This window comes from Fistularia commersonii, chromosome 17, assembly GCF_037954325.1.
Source record: "Fistularia commersonii isolate RoL2024-O1a breed Wild chromosome 17, RoL_Fcom_v1.0, whole genome shotgun sequence".
NCBI lineage: Eukaryota > Metazoa > Chordata > Actinopteri > Syngnathiformes > Fistulariidae > Fistularia > Fistularia commersonii.
This window is the reverse complement of record NC_141300.1, coordinates 16,627,738-16,651,876: the sequence shown is the minus strand read 5'-3', so window position 1 is coordinate 16,651,876 and position 24,139 is coordinate 16,627,738. Positions and strand designations below refer to the sequence as shown.

At 46.4% G+C, this 24,139-nt stretch overlaps 2 protein-coding genes across 6 annotated transcripts in view; one reads left to right on the top strand and one right to left on the bottom strand.

Moving 5' to 3' along the window:
- LOC147225373 (RNA polymerase II elongation factor ELL) overlaps nt 1-17,944 on the top strand; it is a 32,471-nt gene extending 14,527 nt beyond the window's left edge. Inside the window, exons 3-12 of one of the 5 annotated variants that reach the window (XM_086162740.1) lie at nt 7,201-7,328; nt 8,044-8,198; nt 10,382-10,623; nt 11,161-11,285; nt 12,258-12,372; nt 12,660-13,017; nt 13,429-13,492; nt 13,873-14,044; nt 14,143-14,187; nt 15,371-17,944. In XM_086162740.1, the coding sequence (XP_086018866.1) occupies nt 7,201-7,328; nt 8,044-8,198; nt 10,382-10,623; nt 11,161-11,285; nt 12,258-12,372; nt 12,660-13,017; nt 13,429-13,492; nt 13,873-14,044; nt 14,143-14,187; nt 15,371-15,484 (1,518 nt within the window). In that variant the 3' untranslated portion in view covers nt 15,485-17,944. Of the gene's footprint in view, nt 1-7,200; nt 7,329-8,043; nt 8,199-10,324; nt 10,624-11,160; nt 11,286-12,257; nt 12,373-12,659; nt 13,018-13,428; nt 13,493-13,532; nt 13,731-13,872; nt 14,045-14,142; nt 14,188-15,370 lie in introns of those variants that run through there. The other 4 variants (XM_086162739.1, XM_086162742.1, XM_086162743.1 and 1 more) reach the window with 4 other exon arrangements.
- pex11a (peroxisomal biogenesis factor 11 alpha) lies at nt 14,947-22,766 on the bottom strand. Its single transcript, XM_086162744.1, has 3 exons — nt 22,434-22,766; nt 22,160-22,275; nt 14,947-19,478 (listed from the first exon to the last, which is right to left on the bottom strand). Exons 1-3 carry the CDS (start codon nt 22,640-22,642, stop codon nt 18,910-18,912), a joined length of 894 nt encoding a protein of 297 aa, XP_086018870.1. The 5' UTR covers nt 22,643-22,766; the 3' UTR covers nt 14,947-18,909.
- Nucleotides 22,767-24,139: the final 1,373 nt, after the last annotated feature.

Sequence of the window (24,139 nt, the reverse complement as noted above, 5' to 3'; positions counted from 1 at the left end):
CTACCGAAATGTTACATAAATGCTTTTTTTTTCCCATATTTATTTATTATTAAATAAATGATGCTAACATCATGATGCTAACATCTACCAACTACCGATACGTGACGTAAATGCTTTTTTTCCATTTATTTATTTATTATTAAATAAATGATGCTAACATCATAACATCATGATGCTAACATCTACCAACTACCGATACGTGACGTAAATGCTTTCTTTCCCATTTATTTATTTATTATTAAATAAATGATGCTAACATCATGATGCTAACATCTACCAACTACCAATACGTAACATAAATGCTTTTTTCCCATTTGTTTATTTATTATTAAATAAATGATGCTAACATCATGATGCTAACATCTACCAACTACCAATACGTAACATAAATGCTTTTTTCCCATTTGTTTATTTATTATTAAATAAATGATGCTAACATCATAACATCATGATGCTAACATCTACCAACTACCGATAAATGCTTTTTTCACAACAGATGCCGAACTTCCGTGCAGCAGCTCTACAGGACTGTCTCAGAAAATTAGAGTGTTGTGATAAAGTTCTTTGTCTTCTGTAGTGCAATTACAAAAACAAAAATGTCACACATTCTGGATTCATTACAAATAAACTGAAATATTGCAAGCTTTTTATTATTTTAATATTGCTGATTATGGCTTACATCTCAAGAAAACTCAAAAATCCTATCTCAAAATATTAGAATATCATGAAAAAGTAATGTTTGTTTTTTTAATTGCATTACAGAAGATAAAGAACTTTATCACAATATTCTAATTTTCTGAGACAGTCGCTTTTCAAATAGATTTCTGCTTGTCTTTTTCACAATAGCTGATCTGAAGAATTATCTTAAATGCAAGCGGGTTGCAAAAACAGTTTCATTTGTTCACTGTGACATTGTTAGCGTCAGGAAGCTACCATAAAATAAAATCCATAAATTAACCGCATCGTTGTAGAAGCTGCACTTCTCAAAACGTATGAAAAAAGTAGAGGTTTATTTCAATTGCGAGACACAGATTGAGGATTTGGAGAAAGTGCTTGTAGCTTCATTGGAACTTTTTGCAGTTCCTAGGAACTTTTCAGGAATGAGGCTGTTTCTTGCTGCATTGAGAAAGCAGAGAGCGCAGCTCCGTGAACTATTTGAGCTCCAACTCTGAAACAACGGTCTTTTTACACTCTTGCAAGAATTCATGTGACTCATGCTGGATCTCATAAGCCACGTCCACCAGCAGATACTTCACGCAGAGCGCGGAGCACCTTTTGAAAACGATCGCGGTCACCAGTCAGCTGAGAAATGGGACGACGAAGAGGTCTAAGTTCGACCTCCCTTCGCCTGCTACGACGCAGGAGGGTAGTAACCCTTGTTGACCAAAATGAGTTTGGAGTAAGCGAACTGCTGTGGCGCTCAAGATGCACCTCGCGTAATGTATGGATCCAAAAAGTGGATCCAGATGGACCAATTACATAAATGTTAAGACTTCAGAAGTCTATCTAGACCAGGGGTCGGCAACCCGGAACACCCAAAGAGCCATTTGGACCCGGTTTCCTCTGAAAAGAAAACACTGGGAGCCGCAATTACTTTTTGATGTCTAAAATAAAAAAAAAAAGGTACCACCGTATATGTTGATTTTTATTACCTTTACACTTTGTATAAATAAGTGTGTCGTGTGTTGCTTCTGAAATTCACAAAGTATTACAGAGAAAATTAAACCTTAGTGCTTTCAGAGCGTGTAGCGGAGCCTTGACCTGAATTTTAAAAATAAATCGGGAAAAAAAACCACTGTGTCAGTAAACAATAAAAAATAAATATTTGCAAAATATCTTGATAAATATCTATTTTACCTGGTTTATGGGACTTCTGCCCCTGAACTTCTGCGCACAGCATCTGCAAATCGGGACTTTACGGGCTGGCGGGTTTACCGGCTTCCGCGAGTGTGACGTTTATTTTGAGCGGCGAAAAATAATAAATATAATTTTATTTAATATTTCAAGATCACAATAATCTTCCAACTTAGAACTAAAAACTAAAAAAGGGAATTAACACAAATATTTATATTTATTTTCCCAAGCCACTCGGAGCCGCAGTGTAAAGATGAAAGAGCCGCGGGTTGCCGACCCCTGGTCTATACTAAACAATGGGCACCTGCCTTGTCTTTACTTATATAGTAAGGTTTGACTCCAAGAGTTTTGGACTGTTAGATTTTTTTTTGGATTTTTTTTGTTTTGTTTTCTCACTCTGACATTTCTGTTACTATTTCATGTCATGAGTTAAAAAAAAAAATTAACGAAGATGCACCTCGCAGACGCTTTGGTCCCCATCATGGTCCATTTCTTGCCGGTGAGAATGCAAAATTAAAAAGGTTCCCGCGAGAGGAGGCTCGTATTTTGAGCTTTTCTGTTTAAATAACAGCCGATGCTTCCGGTCCTTCGAATGTCGCGTCCATGTTTTCCTCACGCAAGACGTCTAAACCTTATGAGTGCTGCGTGTACTTTCCGTGACTCATCCTATTTACGTTTCTAGCGCGGTGATTCAGCGTCTGGTTCTTCATGTTTGTGTATCACCGCGTTTGACCTCCCTTTGCAATTGTGATCGAGGTTTTATTCCCTCAAAAAAAAAAAAAAAAAAAAAAAAAAAAAAAGGGAGGAAAAATACCCATTCACGCAGCCTGGGGAGTTTTTTTTTTTTTTTTCTCAGACGGAGGTGTGTGCGTGTTTGTGTGTGTGACTCAGCATCTCCATAAGTATCCTCGCCTCCTTCCGGACCGACAGCGGGGGCCGGAGCGGTGAACCAGCCGGCGAACCAGCCGGCGCAAAGTTGCGAAAGCCACCGATCCCGCCGGGGTCGGCGCTGACGTCAGACAAGCCGCGGAAATGTTAGCCGGAACTTGGAGCATTTTAGTATTTGCGGCGCATAACGACAACCCTGAGCATGTAGAAGTATTCAGGATGGAAAACATTCTCAAGAACCCGATGAGAAGGTGTGACGCAGGGGAAACTTCGACTTCCTGTTTTTACTGTCTAGCAACCTAATCACCTGTTGGGTTATTGTCTTTAATTACTTCCTATAGCGCTAAAATTAGACAGAATGTGGGTCATCAACCTGCTGCTAGTTTACCGACAAGGAAGCGAGACGAAGGAAACTAGATTTCGAGAATTGCGCGGTGACACCGGGCCGTGGCTGGCCGGGAAAGTAGGATTGCGAGCGTTGAGGTGACAAAAGCTGACTTGGCGAGGAGTGACGGTACCAAAACCAGTACCACAGAAATACCAAAAAGGAGTGTGTTTCCGCTCCTTTTTGTTTGCCAATTTCACCGGCGACTTCATCGGCTGGCTAATAAAACAAAGACGAGTTTATAAATGGTCTTGTATCTTAACTTAATCGATTCTTATTTACGGCCCGTGTGCAGATGATAGTACCGGGGTGGCGTTAGCTCAGCGTAACGTAGCCTAGCTTGGCGTCACCAGGCAAAACTTGTTTCCGGCCTCCCCAACTTTCATTCGCCCGTAAATGTTAGCGAGCCGTCCGAGGTTAACCGGCACATTTCGATCGGCTTCGGCGTCATCGGACCGGCGGCTTGCTTGTGTTGCTAAAAAGCAAAAACGAGTGTTCCTGATCCATCCAGCCATCCAGCTCTCCAACTCACCACATCCGGGATAACCAAGCGTGACCGGCCCTATCGTGACCATCGCAAATGAGAACGACTGCTGTCGGCTGGGGGGTTGGAGAGACTAAAACTTCCTGTAAAGGCTAATTGTTTTGCCAGAGATAGCGCTGTTGTACGTCTGCCCTCGGCTTGCTGAGCGTCAGGGCTTCTTTGTTTACTAATAAAAAGTCCTGGGTTAGATGTTCAACATCGCTGACGTCCACCTGATCGCTCTCTCACGACAAATGGCATTTCATATCAAGCGGTTAATTCAATATTTGGATACAGGCAGTCCGAACAACAGGCACGTCGTTCGATGTTGTTGAACCGCTGCGTTGTTGACAAGCGGGTGATTTACATGATAGTTAGTATGGTTATTGGATCAGTGGGCTGGTTGGTAGGGCTCGACCAACATCCGACGGACGCTTTTGGGCGAAACCTGTTTATAATTCGAATTATGCAAGAATTGCTCAAAAATAATAATCTCAGTGCGGTTAAATAGCTGTTAAACAAAGAGATGACATGCAACCGTTGTTATTGTTGTGTTCATTGGCATCATCATGATAGTAATATTAATGTAATCATTAAATAATAATAATAATAGGGCAGTGTGGCGCAGGAGGTAGAGGAATCATCTCTGGAAGCGAACATTCCTCCGAGCGTGTCGAAGTGTTGTTGAAAAACGCACTGAACTCCCAACTGCTCCCCCGACGCTGGTAGCCTGTTGCTCATGGTTCATCCGTGGAGGGTTAATTGCAGAATTTCCCCATGGGGATAAATACATTTATTTATTATTTTATTATTTATTATTTTATTATTTATTATTTATTATTTTATTTTAATTATTTATTTTGTATTATTTATTATTTTACTTTTATTATTTATCATTGTATTATTTATTGTTTATTATTTTATTATTTATTATTTTATCAATAAAATTCATAAAGTGATTATATGTGTACTGATGATTGGTTATTAATTCGTTGATCAGTTGACCGTTTGACGTTCCGATCCGACGCGGGATGAGTTCGACTGCGTCGCAACATTTGTCTCGTAAAAGGGTCAAGATGGGATTGTTTTGAGAGTTATTAGCGAGGAGCTAAAGCACGTGGGCGCCGGCAGGAACCGGCAGCTCACGAGTTAAATGACATATGGTTATGAAGCCGTAGAAGGAAGCCGGGAATAAAAAAACATGTGTGTGTGTGTGTGTGTGTGTGTGTGAGGCGGGGGGCGACCTCTAAACTGTCTGACCCTAGCGACATTGATTAGAATTAGAATGTGAAGTGTGCACGTTGGCATAGTTGAAGGGGGGCAGTGACAGGGAAATAAAACGCGGCGGCTAAAGGGACCCTCACGCTGCATGAAGGGGCCCGGGGGTGGAACATGGTGGCGCTATTGCTATGCTAAACATCGCGCTATGTTGGCTCTTTGAGAAAGCCATGTTTGTGCACGTACGGGGCCGTTCCTCTGCGCAGAATAGAGATCTGCCCTGGCAAAAATGTTTAAGCAGCCCAACATGGAGGGAGTTCAGCTGGAAGTTAAGAATAAGGGATTTTAAAACTCCCTTGATAATAGCTTCTTATGATAATAATTGTTCTCCCCTGTGTAGGAGGGGCTGTGGCATAACGGGGGACTTTTCCCACATTTTTTTGGGGACTGCCCTAAACTGATGAAATTCTGGGAAGAGGTAAAAAAAACAAATAAGTGAGATTTTAAAATTAAACAGACCCATTGATCCACAGCGATTTATTATGGGTGCAGCATCAACGAGCGATTTAAGGAAAAACCAGGTGTTTTCGCTTAGAGTTCTTCTATTAATTGCACATAAAATGATCCCAGTAAACTGGCTCAAACCCCACAAACCTACTGGACCAGCGGCGTCAGAGGCTTAAGGATGTAAACTGCATGGAACGCATTACAGCAAACTTACCACTTCAGACAGACCTATATCTTGACAAATGGGCACCCATTAAAAAATATTTAGAGAGTTGAAGATATTATCTCTATTTGACTATCTGACTCTATTTGAGTTAGATGTTTTTTTTTTGTTTTTTTTTTTTTTGTTTGTCTGTTTTTCTGTTTTTTTTTGTTTTGTTTTTTGTTTTTTGTTTATTTTTGTGTTTTTTTTGTTGTTGTTGTTGTTTTTTTTATTCTATTTTTCGCTTGCTAGTGAGGAAATAAGTGACCTATAAAGAATATTGTATAATGTGTATCTTGTTATGAGGTTTTGTAAGAATGTGTGTGACTCTATTAAGGAACCTGTTATAATAAATGTTCAAAAAAAAAAAGAATAGAGATCTCAACTTCCCCGGGCGGACTTGTTGCCTCCGACGTCGGTCGAGCGTCGCTCTCTTAAAGCAATAAGACGCCGGGACTCGTCTCTCCCTCCCGGCTCCGATGGCTTCACGGTGGATTGGTTTTTAATTAGCGCCGATCCCGGGGCGAACGTACGCAGGTCTGCGCTCAGTGTGCGCCGGCGGAGACGTAAATAGGTCAGAATTAATGGTCAGCTGTGTGTCTCGAATGTCCGCGGCCTTGTGGGCCGCTCTGCCGTTTTGTGTTGACACGGGGGGAAGAAGGCGGGGGGGTAGCGGGGCAGATGGGGGTGGGGTGAATGGCATGCGTTGGGTTTCAGGAGGAGGAGGAGGGGTGTCGCTAGAGGAGACGCTCATTGGTTCTCTGCTGAAGAAAAAAAAAAAAAAAAAACTGCTTATGGCTTTGCTGCATGACTGGGCATTTGTGGCAGCTATAGTCCTGCTGCCCGCCACATCTGCCAGGGGCTCCCGGCCTGTCAGCTCATAATCAATCACTTATAACCGATCGCCACATAGGGTCGGCGTCCATCTGATCGCTTCCTGTTTGTTTTTTCGTTTTCGGGATTCGGCGTGTCGACGAGGTTGAGGAAAAGCCGAGGTTGCGTTTCGCACGAGGCGGGAGAACGATCGCCGGGCGTCCCCTGAATCTAGGCCAGCCGACCCCCCCCCCCAAAAAAAAAAAAACGCCCTCCCTTCTAGGAGGTAGAACCACAGATGCGGTTCCGGCGCCCCGGTTGGCTTTTTCAAAAAAACGCGTTACCTGTCGGTTAACGACTTCCCGCGTCGAACGGCTCCCTTTTACTGGAAGTGGGTTTTCGGGTCATTTTTTTACGTAACCGGGCAACCCGGAGCCGTCCGTTGCTAGGGAGCCGTTGGCGGCAGATGACGGGGAGGGTGAAGAGAGAGGGGGAAATAAAAAGCTGTCCACCGTACTATTGTTTTGTGTCGCCTTTCAGGCTGAACCCCTCTGGCGACGGGCGACGGGTCGCCGTCCCTGACCTTTTGGGAGGGAGCGCGTCGTTTCAGCCGGTGTTATTGAGGCCAAGTTTATTGAAGAAGCGGCGAGCGGAGATTTCTCTCTCTGCAGTTCTGAGGGTGGGGTTATTATGGGATGGGGATCCAGCAAACATTTTTATGAGAAAGGAAGTGGGAGTTTAAATGTCCCGTTACAGCAGCTATTTTCAAGTTATTCTCTAATTGCGTCCATTTTTTTTTTCTCCGTGTAGTACATAAAGATCCCGGCGCCGGCGCCCGAGTCCCCCGATGGATTCCGGGTCTTCTCCTTCTACCTGTCCAGCGACAGCAAAGACAAGCCGCAGTCCAGCTTCGACTGCGTGCATCAGTACGTCTCCGGGTAAGTACGCGCCGCGCTGTTTCCGGCCTCCCGGTCGCGGCACGTACGAGTTGAGACCGAGCGCAGTGCGGGGTCAAAGGTTAAATCAGACGTTAGCGCTGCTTTAACTGCTCGGGAGTGTTTTATTTGCTTTTGTTGGAGCTATTTATCTACAATTATAATAGTTTATATCTTATTAATCCCTCGCGGGGAAATTCGTTTTCTGAAATTTACCCACCACGGACGGAACCGTGAGCAGTAGGTTGTTTTTAATCTGTATTCGATGGTGTTTCTGTAGCCTTATTTTCCAAAATAGAAATGAAAAATTAAAGGAGACCAAAATAAATTTAAAAAAAAGGAAAATAAATCAGGGTAATTTTGCCCCAAATTAGCCTTTTACTCCCCAGAAACGGGTGCACATTATTTATTATTTTCTATTGTTCTTTTTAATAATAATAATTTTTACGTTATTAATCTCTTGTGGGGAAATTCCTTCTTTGCATGGAACCGTCCTGGATGAACCGTGAGCTCCAGGGGGGCAGTTAGATCAAAAACACTTCGACACGCTCGGAGGAGCCGGGAATCCAACCAGGAATGTTCGGTTCCGAAGACGGGCGCTCTAAAAAATAATTTACCGCTTTACGAATTTGCGTGTTATCCTGTCAGCTGGGTGTTGGAGCTTCTAAGCGTCAGCCGACGGGAATCCCGACGCGTCCTCATCCGTTCTCCCCCACAGGGAGGGCAGGGATCACCTGGAGGCCCAGGGCAGCATCCAGGACAAGATCACCGTTTGCGCCACCGACGACTCGTACCAGGCGACGCGGGAGCGAATGTCTCAGGTGGAGAAGGACATCTGGAGCCGCTCGGCCATCGAGATAAAACCGGGGCCGAGTAAGTGAGCCGCCGCCGCCACCGGCGTCGGCATTTCAACCCCCCAATAATCGTCGGACGTCATGATGTGACGCTCACCTGCTAGCGCGCTAATGTCATTTAGCTGTCCGGGAGTACGCGCTAACAAGTCTCCGCTGACCTTTTTTTTCGTCGGTGTCGAAAAATGTAATTAAAGTCGCCGGGATTGAATTTGCTTCGGCCTGACGAGATAATGGAAGTATCGTTCAAGTATCGTCCTTGCCGAGCAGCGCCTCAAGGCCGGATTTGAACACATTAATGGATATCCGTGGCGGCGGCACGACGGCGGGATCGCCGCTTACGGGTTTTGTCCGCGTTTCCGGCGAGAATAAAAACAAACAAACTCCGAAAGTCATGATGTGACGCTCACCTGCTAGCGCGCTAATGTCATTTAGCTGTCCGGGAGTACGCGCTAACAAGTCTCCGCTGACCTTTTTTTTTTTTCGTTGGCGTCGAAAAATTTAATGGATATCCGTGGCGGCGGCACGACGGCGGGATCGCCGCTTACGGGTTTTTTCCGCGTTTCCGGCGAGAATAAAAACAAACAAACTCCGAAAGTGTAATGTATCCGACAAAGATGCGCCGGCGAGCGCTCGAACCCGCTTGAGGGAACCTTATTAGGAAACCGAAATTAGAGGCTATCCGATCCGTCCCCGGCTCTCGGACACGGCGGGGGTGGAGTGGGGGGTAAAAGGGATCGTGATATGTGGCGTTCGCAGCGGAGGGCGGTTGTTTTGCGGCGGTCGAGTGTCTTTTTATGGCACGGTAATGTCCATCCATCCAGTCCAAATTAGAGGTTCCAGCGCAGGGAAAAAAATGTACACAATTAAGATAATAATGTATGATTTAAAAGTTCGGATGAGGGAGAAAAAGAAGAAGAAGAGCGGCGAGACGGTATTCCGAAAAACTCTCGACCACCTGGCGTTTGAAGAATCCCGACCCGGGTCGTGGCCGCGGTTCATTTTGTGTCGCCGACGGCGAAATTCTAACTGCACAGCACGCCGGTTATCATGCCGGAGACGTTGCTGTCACAATAACTATCTTCACAATCCGCCTCGGGAGGTTCCAGACTTCTGAGAGGCCGCATTAACTCCCAAGAATCGTCAAAAATCTGGGTCGAGTCGTCGCTTGTTGTCGAAAGCTACAGGTTAGATGGGGGCACGAGAGGCTCTCCGTCGGGAGCCGCAGGACTCGGTAGCCCCCGTGTCTGCATGGGGCTCCTCGCAAAGTTTAAAAACATGCAGGAGGTTCACCGCAGACTTCTGAACCAGGGCGAGTCCGCGTCTCCGGGCGAGAAAACGAAAGTACGAGCGAGAGCCGAGGTGCGTCTCCATGACGGAATTTACGTATACATGTGACGTGAATGACTGGAACGACTAGTTTTATGTTTATATAGGAGAGGGTGAACGGCGGAACGCCTCGTATGTCTGTATTTCACGTGAATAAGAGCGAATGTTTGTATTTCTCTGTACGACGTGTGCACGGCTGAATGTCTCGGCCTCTCGCCCGATGGCGGCGGACGAGCTTCCGCCCCGCCGCGACCCTGAACGCGGGATAAGCGCGATACATAATGAATGAACCAACGACTCCGAGTACTTTGCACATCTTTCCAAGAGAGAGCGATGAAAACCAGACGGTCCGTTATCTTGTCCAAACCACAAATAGTTGACCGGAATCCACGTCCGAGTTCTGCACCTTCCCTTCGGTTCGTACGCCGCCAGAGTGCCGTCTCCGACCTGTAGCAACCTCCAAAGTATGGCTTAAAGCGGTAATGAGATTACGGCCCGTAGATATCTATAGGCACGGCTCTCCCGGGTCCGACGACCTTTGCGTTGGCGTGAGAAGAAGGATCCTGTGTGAGCCGTTTCTCGCACGTTGCTGCCTTTATGTATGTAAATTGCTTTTTTCGCATACAGCAGATCGCGGGACGTGGTAGGTGTTCCGAGAAGAAATGAATATTTATCGGGCTCGCGGTCCGGCTCGGGTCTGGTCTGAAAAATAACTTCGGGACGTGCTTTGCATACACAAACCGGGAGACGCGGCTGTTTACGAGATACGGTCGATATTTTGGAATTCTGGACTTTTCACGCGGTCGCTTCTTCTACCAGGTCTTTATCTATCCTGGCCTGAAACCACGGCGATGTGTCTCTGCGCTTCCGTCGTAGGCAAGTGCGTGAAGGTCCAGAGGAAGCAGGGTCCGGCGTCGAGCTCCGACGGCGGCAGCAAGCAGTCCCCGAATAACAAGAGGAGCCTGGTTCCCGGCGCGGCGGCGCACAGGCCCCTGAGGGACCGCGTCATTCACCTCCTGGCCTTAAAACCCTACCGGAAACCCGAGCTGCTGCTGTGGCTGGAGCGGGAACGGGCCGGTCCCAAGGATAAGACCGACCTGACCTCGGTGCTGGATGAGGTGAGCGAGCGAAAACACCGGCTAGCAAGACGGCGCACGCTCAAATGCTAAGTAAGCGGGTTGGAGTCGCTCAATAAACTGGTTTTAACGGCAGACATTTTTGAATTACACCACCGAGAAAAGACCGTGTAAACTACGGCGGCGAAATACCAGTAGGTGTATTTTGGGCTTATGTCCTGTGCAGTGTTTGGGTGTCCCATGCTAATCGCTAAGCGGAGCCAGTGCTTCCAGTGGTAACTGTAATTAGAGCTGCGCCTAAATTATCTTTGGGGAAGATTGTGTTTTGATAGGCGAGGGGTGGGGCGTCTAAAGCCCGAGAATTGAAAGCGGCTGATTCAAGGAAGGTGGGGAGGGGGTTTGTGGGGGTCGTATCTGCAGGATCTGGTGGCGCAGGGGCGGGGTGAAACTGTTTGGAGTAGAAAAAAAATAATCTCGACCCCTCCGGGCTGCGAAGGTTCCCGAAAGGCTCCCCGACCCCCCCCCCCCCCCAGCTCTGCGGCTCTACTGATAGCGGGTCTCGTCTGTCGACGCTTTCAGGTCGCGAAGCAGAACCCCAAGGACCACAGCTATTCTCTGAAGGACGAGCTCTACAGGCACGTCCAGAAGGACTGGCCGGGCTACGTGGAGGAGGAGAAGCAGCTCGTCCACCGGCTCCTCATCAGGTCGGTGGCGTTTCAACTCAACATGTCGGCTAATATGGCGAAGCTGCGATTTAGATGAGAAAATACCATCTGTTGAAATCGACCCCGATCTGGCGACGGCGCTAACTGGCGCTAACTGGCGCTAACCGTCCCGAGCGCCTGGTCCGCCCAGCCGGCGGGCGCTCGGGCGAGCGTATTTCCGACGTGTTTCTCCAAAGTTCTCCCGGGTCGGCGTGCTTTGGCAGGCGGCGCGGGGGAAAAAAGGCCCGGCTGACGGATGCGTTGTGACGGCGCTGGCGCGGCTGCGAGCGGCTGCATTAGCGCGCCGGTGTTTCTGTGATCACGCGGAAAGCCGAGCCTGTCTTTCTCTCTCGGCTCTCTGGACTGCAGTTCAAAGCACGGGAGGAAAATATTCCCCCTTCCCCCCTCCCGTCGCCAAATAGCATTAGCATGGAAGGTTCGGGGCGGTTTTCTCCGGGCGCCTACCCTAGCCCCGCCCCCTCCACCCTTAGCTCCGCCCCCTTGCACGCTTCCTCCCCCCGCCAGTAAACACGCGAGCCACGCAGGATTTTCCCAGTAAAAACACACGCGTTTGTTGGCAGAGCGCTAATTATTACTTAATCTAAATTTAAAAACGGCTGAAAACTTAATTTGGAAATTGACCCCGAGGGCTGAGGGAGGACGCGTGTGTGTGTGTGTGTGTGTGTTGCAGAAGCGCCTGTGTGAGGAAGGAGCTGTAGGAAGCAGATTAAACGCGCGGCGAGGGCTCGGTCCCGCCGAGATTAAACCCTCCGCCATTGTTCTGGCTCCCGCCGCCGCGTGGAGATCTTATCGGCGTGGAGGGGAGACGCGCAAAACGAGCACGGCCTTCCAAAACAAGAATCCGCCATTTTTTTTTTGCGCACGTCAAAACCAGCGATGACCGACCGCACGTCCGCCGCCTCGTCTTCTTCCCGGCTGACGACGCTGTTTTCTCCGTCCGTCCGTCTCCAGGAAACTGCAGCCCCTCCACGGCGTCCAGCTCAAGAGTCCCCAGGCCAACCATTCCTTCCACAAAGCTCCGGGGGATTCGCCCTCGCAGCTCAGTCCCGCCAAGAGCCTCCCCGCGGTAAGTCGGAACGACTTTCCTCCGTGCGCTATTTGGGCTCGACGTCATGAGCGAATCCTTTTTTTACGACGCGACAACATTCCTTTCGGCGATATATCGTCGGCTCTTTGGAGAGACAACGTGCCGCCGCGGAGTTTTTCCCTATCTGGCACGTGCGCGGCGTCCCGCTACCCGTTTCGCCTGTTTTTAAAAGCGAAGCAAACATTTGCTCCTGTCGAAGGTGCACTCGGATGATATCCGAAAGCGGGAGCGCCGCCAAAAACATTGTTCTCTCCGTTTCCCCGCAGAAACGCTCGCTGCCTTCCGACCCGTCCAGCTGTCAGACGCCCAAAAAACAGAGACTGTTCGATCACGGGAACCCCGGCCCGCACGTCAAAACGGAGTTCGACAAAACCGCCAATCACCTGACGGAGTGCCACGACGCGTCCGCCGTCCCCAAGCCGGAGAGGACGGAGCCGCCTCCCGCCGCCGTCGCTCCCGAGCCCCAGCGCTCCGACGCCCCGCCGTGCGCCGACCCGCAGCTCGCTAACGGCCAGCACAAAAAGAAGCGGTCCAAAAAGCACAAAGAGAAGGAGCGGGAGCGTCGGAAGGCGGACTGGATCGAGACCAGTCCGGACCTGAAGCAGAACCAGGAAAATCTGAAAGGTAAATGCCAGACGGACCGTAAATCTTTCGATAGTGTTTACCGGGACGGCGAGAGAGGAGAACGCATTTTTCCCCTTTTCCCGGTTGAGTTACAACTCCCTCTGCGGAAACCCGTAAAGACCGAATTTGGATTTTTACTCGTTTTTTTTTATGTCCGGACACATTCTTCTTATGACTGTAACACACTCCCTGGCCACCGGCTCGTCGCTTCGGTTGATGATTGACAGCAGAGCAGCTCGGTGACCTACGGTCGGGTCACGCGGTCGCCCTCCCAAACTCCCCAGTATCGCGTCTTTTATCGCTCGCCGTGATAAACGACGCCACCGGCCTTGATATGATGTCCACGGTGACGGATTGCTTTCACCTGTTTTTAACATTGTGTGTGTGTGTGTGTGTGTGTGTGTCCTGCAGACCACGACGAGGAAAAAACGGCCGTCAATCGGACGGCGGAAGAGGACCTGCCGGACTATCTAATGTAAGACTTTCACGTATTTTTGTTTTTCTTTTTGCGATAGTCGCATCCGCAGGTTCCCGAAAGGTCTTCTTCCTGCAGGGTCCACGTGCGAGTTCAGTGATGGAAGGGCTTCGGATTCTGCTGCAGAACCTTCACATAAATAGAAGGAAGTAAAAAACACACGGCTCGATGAGCGTCGAGAAAATATTCCGGGAAAAAAAAAAAAAAAAAAAAAAAACGCCTTGGAAAACAATTCCTGTGTCTTCCAGTTTTACATCTGGTCCACGCGGCAGCTCGGCGTGGCGGGCGAATAACTGCCCTGCAGCGCCGCCGACTGGAGGGTCGGGAAAACGACACCCTTTCACAGGCGTGGTTGTTTTTCTTTTCCCCTTTTTTCTCAGAAAATACAGCCCCATTACAGCACTGGAGCAGCGTCAGCAGTACAACGACGACTTCTGCTCGGAGTACGACGAGTACAGGGCTCTGCACGACCGCATCGGGGCCATCACCGAGATGTTTGTTCAGCTGGGCTCCAAGATCAACACCCTCTCGCCGGGAACGCAGGAGTACAAGGTGCCGCCCGAACCCCCTTCCCCCCACCGACGCAGCCGGCCAATCCCGTCGACGGTTTATTTAATTTCTCTCTTTTCTCGTTTTTACAATCTTCACAGCTTATGGAAGACCAAATTCTACAAAAATACCGAAAGTATAAGAAAGTAAGGATCATTTCTTCTTTGCTAAACACTTTGCTCCACCGCGCTCTGGCCTTTTTGCACTGTAGCTGCTTTTCGAACAGAGAAGTTCTAAGAACAGTAACGGACCTAACAAGGTTCCTCGTCCACGGGAACCTTGTAGTTTTGCATCAAGGGACCGGTGTCACGTGTATTTTAAGCGCCATAATCAAAAACAAACCACCGCAAGGACCATGAACCAACACATAGGTTGACATGTTGAAACCTTCTCGTCTTGGCAACCGGACTTGGATTTCTGTTGCCAAGAAAAGAAGATTTCGACAAGAATTCACCCGGATGACCGAGAACCGCCTCGGGAAGAACCCCGCTGTTTATTTTGGTCAAAATGTTGGAAGCCCCTCGGTTGCGTAACTTGGACCTTTACTCGCCGTCCATTATTGTCGGAAGAAAACAGCTGACCGGTGACAACGATAGTTTTGAAAAATGGCGCTCCGGAGTCCGCAAGTAGCATTAAGTTAAAGCCACGGCTTATAAATTCTATCACCTACGTCACATAAGTTTCTATGGATCTGTAAAAAGTGCAAAAGTGTCTAAAAACAACACTTTAACGGGTGTTTACTCTTCAAACCGTTGACCTCAATATATAAGAAAATGAAATGTTATTCCTCGTGCCGTGAACGAAGGTAGAGTCGATGCTTTACTTATACACTGCTCAAAAAAATAAAGGGAACACTTAAAAAACACATCCTAGATCTAAATGAATGAAATATTCTTATGAAATTCTTTGCTCTTTACACAGTTGAATGTGCTGACAACAAAATCACACAAAAATGATCCATGGAAATCAATTGTATCAACCCATGGAGGTCTGGATTAGGAATCACACTCAAAATGAAAGTGTAAAAACAAACTCCAGGCTGATCCAACTTTGATGTAATGTCCTTAAAACAAGTCCAAATGAATGTGTGTTGCTTCCTGAGTGGACACTATGATTTCACACAAGTGGGATTGACTTGGAGTTACATTGTGTTGTTCAAGTGTTCCCTTTATTTTTTTGAGCAGTATATTATTAACTGATTCTTACGTACGAATACATGTAACTGTCGGGAAACAGCAAACTCAAAACGTGTCCCACGATCACAAGAGTCCTGGAGAAAAGTAAATATCCCGCCGGGGGCTCATTTGTACATTTTCTCATCTTTTCCAGAAGTTTCCCGGCTACCGGGAAGAAAAGAAGCGTTGCCAGTACCTCCATCAGAAACTGTCGCATATCAAAGGCCTGATCACGGATTACGACAGAGCGCAGGAACTCTCCTCCTGACCCGCCGGCAGGGGGCGGAGCCTGTTCAGAACCGACCAAAAGACTCGCAGCGGGACCCAAAGACTGCCCAGCGGGGTCCCGCCGTCGCTCAATCACTTTACTCCTTAGCGGAGCCCTGGAAGGAGGCGGCGGGGGGGGGGGGGGGCGAGACCACTGACTCGTGATCAGACGCCGCCGTTCTAAATATCGCTGTTTTGTTCGCCGTTCTGCGGTTAGAAAAAAAAAAAAAGAAAGGAAAAAAAGAAACAGCCGGATGAACGGGTGAGAGAAATTTTTGTTTTTGGGGTGGGTTGGGGTTTGGGTTGGGGTGCCACCCTTTCTTCCTGATTTCATCTCCATGCCGAACTCGAGGTCGGCGAGTATTAAATTGTTGGTACAATCATAAAAGGGGGGAAAGATGCTGCAGGGATCTATTTGAGATTTAAAGAAATCCGGTTATTTTGTCAGCCGACGACGGCCCCCCGCGAACATTTGTATCACTCATAAAAGTCCGTAGGCCTTAACTGACCCACAGAGGATCATCCTGGTGGATCACAAACACAGGTAGCAAACCGGAGCGGCGGTTCCTTTGACCGGCTGATTGTGAAGCGTTCGCGAACCGGGAATCTTTCCGCCGTGACCCGGTTTCATTTCTGAGAAATGCCGACCGCCGCGCCCTCTGCGATTCTCGGAAGTAGACTCCGCCCACACGTAGCCTACCGCCAATTGCCTTTCTGTTAAATCCTGTGACGGGAGCGAGGGGGGGGGGGAAGGGGTTCCTCTGTCGGACGATGTTCTTCTGGCTTTCGGGAACGTCCTCAACGGAGCCGAACGCCGGGGAATCCACGCGGCGTTCCGCCGAACGTCAACTTTTTGTTGTGTTTTAAACGCTGCCGGGACAGAAGCTTCTCCCGAGGGTCAATCGGGTCAAACCAGTGTGAAAAACGTGACGCGCCGCTGGACGATGGGTAGTTCCTGTACCCAGGCTGGAACATCTACAGAACCACCGCGTTCCCTCTCTCGCTTTTTCCAAGCAGGTTTAAAACTGGGAATCGAAGCTAATGTTTGCCTTAACGCGTTCACACACGAAAACACACACATCAAACATTTTCAAGATACCGGAAGCCCCTTTCCGGAGCGCTATCAGTTTCGACCTGTGCCATTCGAAGTATTGAAAGGTCATCTGTAGCTACCGGGTAGCGCTTGCATCGCCTGATCTGTGCTTTTTTTTTTTCTTCTCTTTCTTCCTGTTTGTTTTTTCTTCCCACTTGTTCGCTGTTGGATGAACCGCGGCGGGAGCTCGTCCGCCGTCCGTCCCCCGCCGAGTTGAGAAAACGGTAAATTTTCACGGCACGCTAATAACCGACGGCCTTACTGTCGCACGTTAAGCTGGCGTTCCCAGGAAAAAAAAAGACCAGCGTCTCGGCGCTTGCAACATCATCCGCAGACGGGCGGCTAAGCTAACAAACAATAGATAAAACAAGTCAGTATTCTTGTTGTGCTGGAACTGGATATCGATGGATATAAACAGATGATTTGTAATTTAAACGAACTGTAAAGTCTGTTTGAGATAATTTATTTTTAATTATTTTTTTTCTTCACAGCACTAAATATTAAGGTGCGAACGTCCGTCGGACCGATATCACAAAAAAAAAAAAAAAAAAAAAAGCAAATCGACGCAGCGCTAAAATTAATGCGGCTAAATGCTATCAGCGAGTGTGTGATTCTCTGTGAGACGAGTATCGGGGCGAGTGTGTGCGCGTCCTAAGTGCTATTGGGTTTTCCAGTGAGCCACAACCGGAGGTGCCTTCTCGAACCCGACGGCAGGGACTCCCTGCACGCCCCGGGCATCGGCCCACTGGAAGGGAAGTGAGGGGAAAAAAAAAAAAAACAATATAAAAAAAATAAAATAAGTAGTTTCACACTGTTGCCACTAGTCAAAATACTTTGTTCCTAATTTTTACTTTTAATTATAAGGGTGATATCAGAAGCCTGGTGATGGGCAAGGACATATCAAATTTTGTTGTTTTTCTGGAATATGTCACGCTCCTTGAACTTTTCCTGCGTCCGAGCAGGTTTCAATCTATCCGTGTGGCTTCGGTATGCAGGGGCTCGGTCAATATCGGAGAATCGCAAATGTGAAATCAAACACGTCGTCGTCGGCTACGATCGTTCTACCAAGGAGAACAAATGTTATTATTTATTTCTCTCTGTTTGTTCATTTTTTGTTTGTTTTTTTTTTTCCAAATATGGGATTCATCGCTGCACAGTTGGCCCATTCTTTACACAGTACAATACAAACGTGTGGCGAAAGGGAAGACTCGACATTTTTTTTGCAATTTTTTTTTTTTTTTTGCTCGCTCCCATGACAAGACGGCGGGCGCTCTGCCGGAATCGTCACGACAATAACAGCAAAAAAAAAAAACATCGGTATTGTTGTCTCATTCAAAATGAAAATAAAAGCTCTTGTTCCAAATGGTACCACTAGAGGGCAGTGGAAGCGTCTTGATCAAGTGAATGACAGTACTTGCTTTGCACTTTCAAAACATGAATATGGAATTGTTGGACACATTGTTAAATAAGTATCTCCGTTCTCAAAGGGATGGCGCCGTCATTTACCTAAAAAAGCGGGTAGTTTGAATGACAGATACGCAAACTGGACATGTCAAGTTATTCTTGTTTGAATAATCAACAGGTCGATCCGTGTGCTCGGAGGAGTCTGCTCTTCAAATAAGACATGTTGACTTTATTAGCCACATATTTCAAGTTTTATTCTTTAAAATTAAGCAAAATGAAAATGTAACACAGCCCTCTCTGTCACCAAGATGATAGTTTTTCCAGACACAACTGGAAAAAAAAAAAAAAAAAAAATTTCTATCAAAAGTGCTTAAAACGCTATTGTTGCAAAACTAAGATTAGCGATTTTACAAATGGTGTAAATCAGTGATCTAACCCCACCCAGGTTACGTTCTGAGAAGAGGCTGTAAATAATTATCTAGGATAAAAAAAGAAGACGTTCTGAGACGTCTCTGTCCCGTACCGGCCGCCCATCAATGATCTCTTTCACCGAGATAGAGAAATACAAACACCCTCCTCCCCCGAGAGGTACAACTATTTCAGGACTCTAGCTGATATTTCTAACTGTGCATACAGTTGATTACTGTTAAAATATTAACCCTTTTCATTAGTATTCCATTACTTGTTAATTTTCTTGAATCAACACACACGCATGTCGTAAGGTCACATGACTGCGACTCGTCCCTGAAAAGGTCGGCGCGACGACCGAAAGCCCGGTTAAGTAACGTCCGATTTGCTCCTACGTGAATTTGAGGGTTCGTCCCTTTTTCGTAACCGCTCGAAGTTTGCACGGAAGTTTTGCACGGCCCCCGAAAACACCTAGATTAGTGTCCGGCGGTCGACGCCACGCTGCTTTCGCACCGGCCTTTTCACGGTTTCAGTTTTAACTTGGGTCGGACGAGGGTTAGAATCCCCAGCAATGAGGACAGGAGGCCGCAGAACCCAACCACCCCGGGGTTCGACTCGTAGATCCCCAGCCGGTCTAAAGGCTGGAACAGATCGCAGATGTTCTTCACCGTATCCAGGGCGACGGCCGGGTGCGATTTCAGGCTGTCCAGCAGCAGAAACAGAAAAACGTCGAGCGGCGGACAGACGACTTCGGCTACGTCGGCGCTCTCCCCGAGATGGGACTCCGCCTCCTGTCTGAAGCGCCGGTCCCCGGCCCGCTGCGCCATCAGCTGGCCGATAACGTACGCATCCCTGGTCAGGTTCATTACGAGCGACAGGAGGTAACACCGGGTGGCGGTGGTGCTCCACCGTTCCTTGTCGATGCCGCGGACGAGGCAGACATTTCTAGCCCAAAGCACATTGTCACAGATAAAGTAGAGGGCGCGGTTGATGTGGGCCACGGTCAGGCTCAGGCACAGCACTCGGTCCGACAGTTTCATGGTTCGCTTAGCAGCCTCAATGGAATTTATTGTATTTCCCAGCCTGAACACTGACAAAGGAGGGAGAAAATACGCAATTAGAACAGCAGTTTGACTGTGTGAGATGCCAAAACAACATGTCAGCGGCCTAATAAGACTGAAAATACATGTCGATCTCGTTATTTTCCCGTCTCGTTTCCCCAAAAATACGCTCATGTCCGGCTTTCTGGGCTTGCTCGACACACCCGCGCACGTCAACCGCAAGTTGCTGTAGCAAGTGAGTTTTCAGAATCAGAATCGCATTATTTTTTTGGATGAATTCATGTGGAGAATCAAACACTCGAAACAGAACTTTATATAAAAATAATGAATAAATTAGCAAATAAAAAAAAAAAAAAAAACTGTGAAGATCAAAATAAATAAATAAAAATAAAGTTAAATTATAAAAAAAGTTAAGAATATATGTAGCATTTATGTGTATATATATACTGTATGTTTATAGATGTGTGTATATATATATATATAGATGTGTGTATATATAATATGTATATAATATACATGTGTGTACATATATATATATATATATATAAAGGTGAAAAAAAAAATATATGTATATATATAATTTTTTTCCCCTTTTTTTTTTTTTTCTTTTAAGAGTGACACCCCTCTGTATATTTTATCTGCAATGACCAGGAGCACCCCGTGGCTGCATTTCCTCAGAGGAGAAAATTAAGTGTTGCTCCAGCAGAGTCTGACCTACTTCTGTGACCTGATCGGCTGCGACAGCATCAAGACAGACTCTACTGCCCGGCCGTGCTTTAAGGCAGCGCCGTATGAGCTCATGTGTCTTGGCGATAGACGTGTCAAGGGTCAAAACTCAAAGGGATAACAACCCCACTCCCTCTGGTTGTAAAGAAAAGATTTCTGTGAGATAATGAGAGTTTTTGAGGTTGTTAGAATAAGTGGCACAGGTCATTACCACACTTATGCTAGAAGATAAGGACGGGCGTACGATGGGTAGTGATGTGATATATAAGTGGCTTGTTGCTGCACGGCGCCACACGCTCTTTAATTAAAAATACACACACACACATTCACACAAACTTATCTGTATGTCATTTTTGAGCCTGAAATTACTGATAAATCTGCAAAAAATCTGTGGAAAAATTTACCACAAGAAATTCACCTTGAAATCCCCAGACTGGTAAAGGACTGGTAAAGTACCAGTTAAACCAGGAACTATATTCATTTTAAATCATGTACATGATATCAGTGATCTTTTTATTAATTTAAATACCTCAGGATTAGAGTCAGTTTTATACAGGTAACACTTGCAGGATCTTTTTCATGGCAAGCTTGAGCACGAGTGGACGTAATAATCACAGTGTATTTTTGTAAAATGATAAATTGTTGGCAAACTAGTGGAAAATTTACTTTTGCATGCTTACTTTACATTATATTTCCCACACATTCAATATATATATATATATATGATAATATTTTATTGATCCCCATTGTGGAAATTCATAATGCATTAAGCACCACTAAGTTTGATCGTGTGAATCAGTTGGTCTTTTTAAAAATAACAATTATTGTTGTAACCTGATCTGACACACTACAACACATAAGTTTTGGATGAAATTAAATGTCTAAATATTATTATTCCATTTTCAATAACAGTTGGTGGTTTCAGACGACAGACATGAATCGAATACTGGCTTTTTCTGTTGGATCACTAAAATAATCCCCTGGTACAAAGGTGTATTCTTATATATATATATATATATATATATATATATATATATATATATATATGTACGCACACACACACACACACTCACTCACTCACTCACTCACATCATACATATATACACATATACTACATACATATATACATATGTATAGAGAGAGAGAGACACACATACATACACATATATACATATATATGTATATATATTATATGTGTGTGTGTGTGTGTGTGTGTGTGTGTGTGTGTGTGTGTGTGTGTGTGTGTGTGTAACAATGGCTGGAATGCAAAACCTCCAATCTGAAAAAAAAACACTTTTTTCAGGAAATGAAAAAAACGTTTCATTTGATTATAGTATGGTCTTTGTAAGACTAAGAATAAGAACAACTTTATTTATCCCAAAGGATATTGTTGTGCCAGAGTTACAAGAAAAACATAACAATGATTAAATAATAGTAGAAAATTGTAAAAAATTGTAAAAAAAAGGGGGGGGATAAGAAATACAAATAAACTATAAAGTGTCCAAGTAACAAGTCAAGACTATAAAGTGTCTTAAGGTCTGAAGTACCAGGTGAAAGATAAGGAGCGCACAAGAGTATGAAAAAATATTGCACATGCAGCTGTTATGAAATGAAATTTTCCACAGATATTCAATAATAGTCATTCTGAAGATATTCAAGAATACTTTATTTACAGACTATATTTCTATGTTATAATTTAAAAATACATAGCATGTATTTTAACACTGACAATGCAGATTTTTTTCCTCCGTTTTTCTGCTTCATTGTGCACATGGGAGTTTTGTCATGTGACATTTAGGTCAAAAGAAAGGGATTTCTCACCATTCGCTGCAAAAACCCCAAAATCTAAAAATTTGCAGATAAGACTTTTTGCATTCCGGCCGTCGATATAACAATCACTCAATAAATAAAAACACCCGACAGGAAACATAGAGCGCGAGACACGGTGGACTTCCGGCCCGAAAGCGTCATCCGTTCAACTCACGTTTCCGGCCGGCGCTCACGTTGGCCTCCAGGCTCCGGAACTTCTCCACCACGTCCCTGCTCTCCGGGTGTTCCCGGAGGGAGTGCGCGGAAAGCGAACAGGCGTACTGGGTGGCCCTAAAAGGACACATTTAAGGAAAAAAATCATAAAAATAAAAAGTAACAAACCCTCCCTCCAAGGGAGCGCGTGCGTTGCAAAACTCGAGCGTTGGTTCACGGCGTCCGAAGCCGGATCCCCCTCCCGAGTTAACGGCTAATAGAAGTAATAAACTCGCCTTAAAAGTCGGTCTCTTCCTTGGCTCAGACTGAGAAAAGCCCCCAGCGCCTCCATGACCGCGGCGAGCCGAGAACAGGTTGTTCCTTGTGAGCCGGCGTCAGTCACGCCTCCGTAGCCGGGGGGGCAACCACGGCTAACCCCGCTCTCCGGTGGGCGTTCCCTTCGTCCCTTTTTCGTTTTAAATACCCCGCCAGCTATTTTGAGCATTTAAATTGAAACCGAACACCACTTTCGCGTTTACTTTCCAAACTTGCACCGCCACGCTTTTTCTTCCTCACAGCCCGGGAACGTTTGTTTCCACCCGGACGGTTTATGCGGACGGACCCGCGGAGCCGGACCGCTTTGGAGGACGGACCCGACGCGTCACCGGTTGCTAGGGGCAACGTGACGACAACAACAACAATAACAAGAGCTGCGAAGTCGCAGGGTGAACAGGAGTTTTCTCAAGATATTGCGAGACTAGGAACAAACACAGAGGGGTGATAAATATCGCAAGAGTTTGCTCTTGATTTGATATTTGGATGATTTTCACGCACATTTCTAGTTACAGGTGTGAGACTACAGGGGGCAGCATGAGAGCGTCCCTTGATTTTTATTGCCCGAAGCTGCTCTCAGGACTCCAAATTTTGGTTTAATTTCAGCGTTCGTGGCAGAGCTCCCATTAGAGTCCCCGGTTGCCGTGAGATAGGACTGTCCATCCGTGTTCAGGCTGGAAAACAATTCATCAATTAACCAATTAACCTTCCCACGGTTGTCCAAAACCATGCAGCTGACCCTAAATTGTCCCTATTTGTGAAAGTGAGAGAGGTTGGTTGTTCGTCTCCATATGACAGCTGAATGAAAGGGTTAATACTTCTGTTTAAATGAGAGTGAACCTTTGCATGAACGCGTGAACAAAAAATTAAATACATACAGTATTTGTGTAGAGGACGTGGATGTGGGGATGTGAACGTGAATGAGGTAGTGAATGCTCATATGTCATTCTGTGACGAGGATAAGTGAGTGAATGGCTGCACGTCTCTAGATGTGGCGTTGTGATCGACAAGTCACGGGTCCGAGGCGAACCTGCTTCCCAACTTATCACAGCTGGTAGAGGCTCCTGCAACCGCGAGTGCAGGATTACCAGCGTAGATAATGGTCAGAGGGTGTATTTCTGCAACTGTGTATTTCTGAAAATGTTAATTTTCGAATCCGAACCATTGAGACCTGCAATCAAGATCCGCCGCGTAATGAGACCTGATTCTTGAACCCGTGAACAATAAATTATGCCAAATTTGTGTGACAGAGCATTAAATTGCCTCAGTGTACATACTCATCAAGTTTGCTATCAGTGAGACGGCAAATGTCAGAACCCATTCTTTGGAAATTGGCAGCCGGTTCCCAGAGTTGCATCAGCAGCAAGGTGCTCGCCGAAGGCATGTCGGGTTTCGTTTTTGGCGTGTGTTAAATGGCACTGGGCCACCTCGCGTGACATTTCACGAGTCCCAGGTGCCGAGCTCCTTTCAAAGTGTTTATTTCAAAGCGTGCTAAAGTAATACAAACATGCAGCCCCGTAAATATTCCCTTTGTTCTCGCTCTATTTTCCTTTATCTTTTTTTAATAACCAGCACGGGGGGAACGTAGCGAGGCAGGTTCGTTTCCTACTTTGACGCAACACCCGGGAAATATTTAGAATTTCCATTGTGAAGTGTTTTGCACACATGG

What these genes read in the sequence shown, in the direction of transcription:
- pex11a (XM_086162744.1), bottom strand. Translation starts at nt 22,642, where the DNA reads ATGCTCAAAATAGCTGGCGGGGTATTTAAAACGAAAAAGGGACGAAGG. An exon ending in GGAAGAGACCGACTTTTAAG is followed by an intron (nt 22,276 to 22,433) that starts GCGAGTTTATTA and finishes GTGTCCTTTTAG; the next exon opens with GGCCACCCAGTACGCCTGTT. An exon ending in CGTGAGCGCCGGCCGGAAAC is followed by an intron (nt 19,479 to 22,159) that starts GTGAGTTGAACG and finishes CTCCTTTGTCAG; the next exon opens with TGTTCAGGCTGGGAAATACA.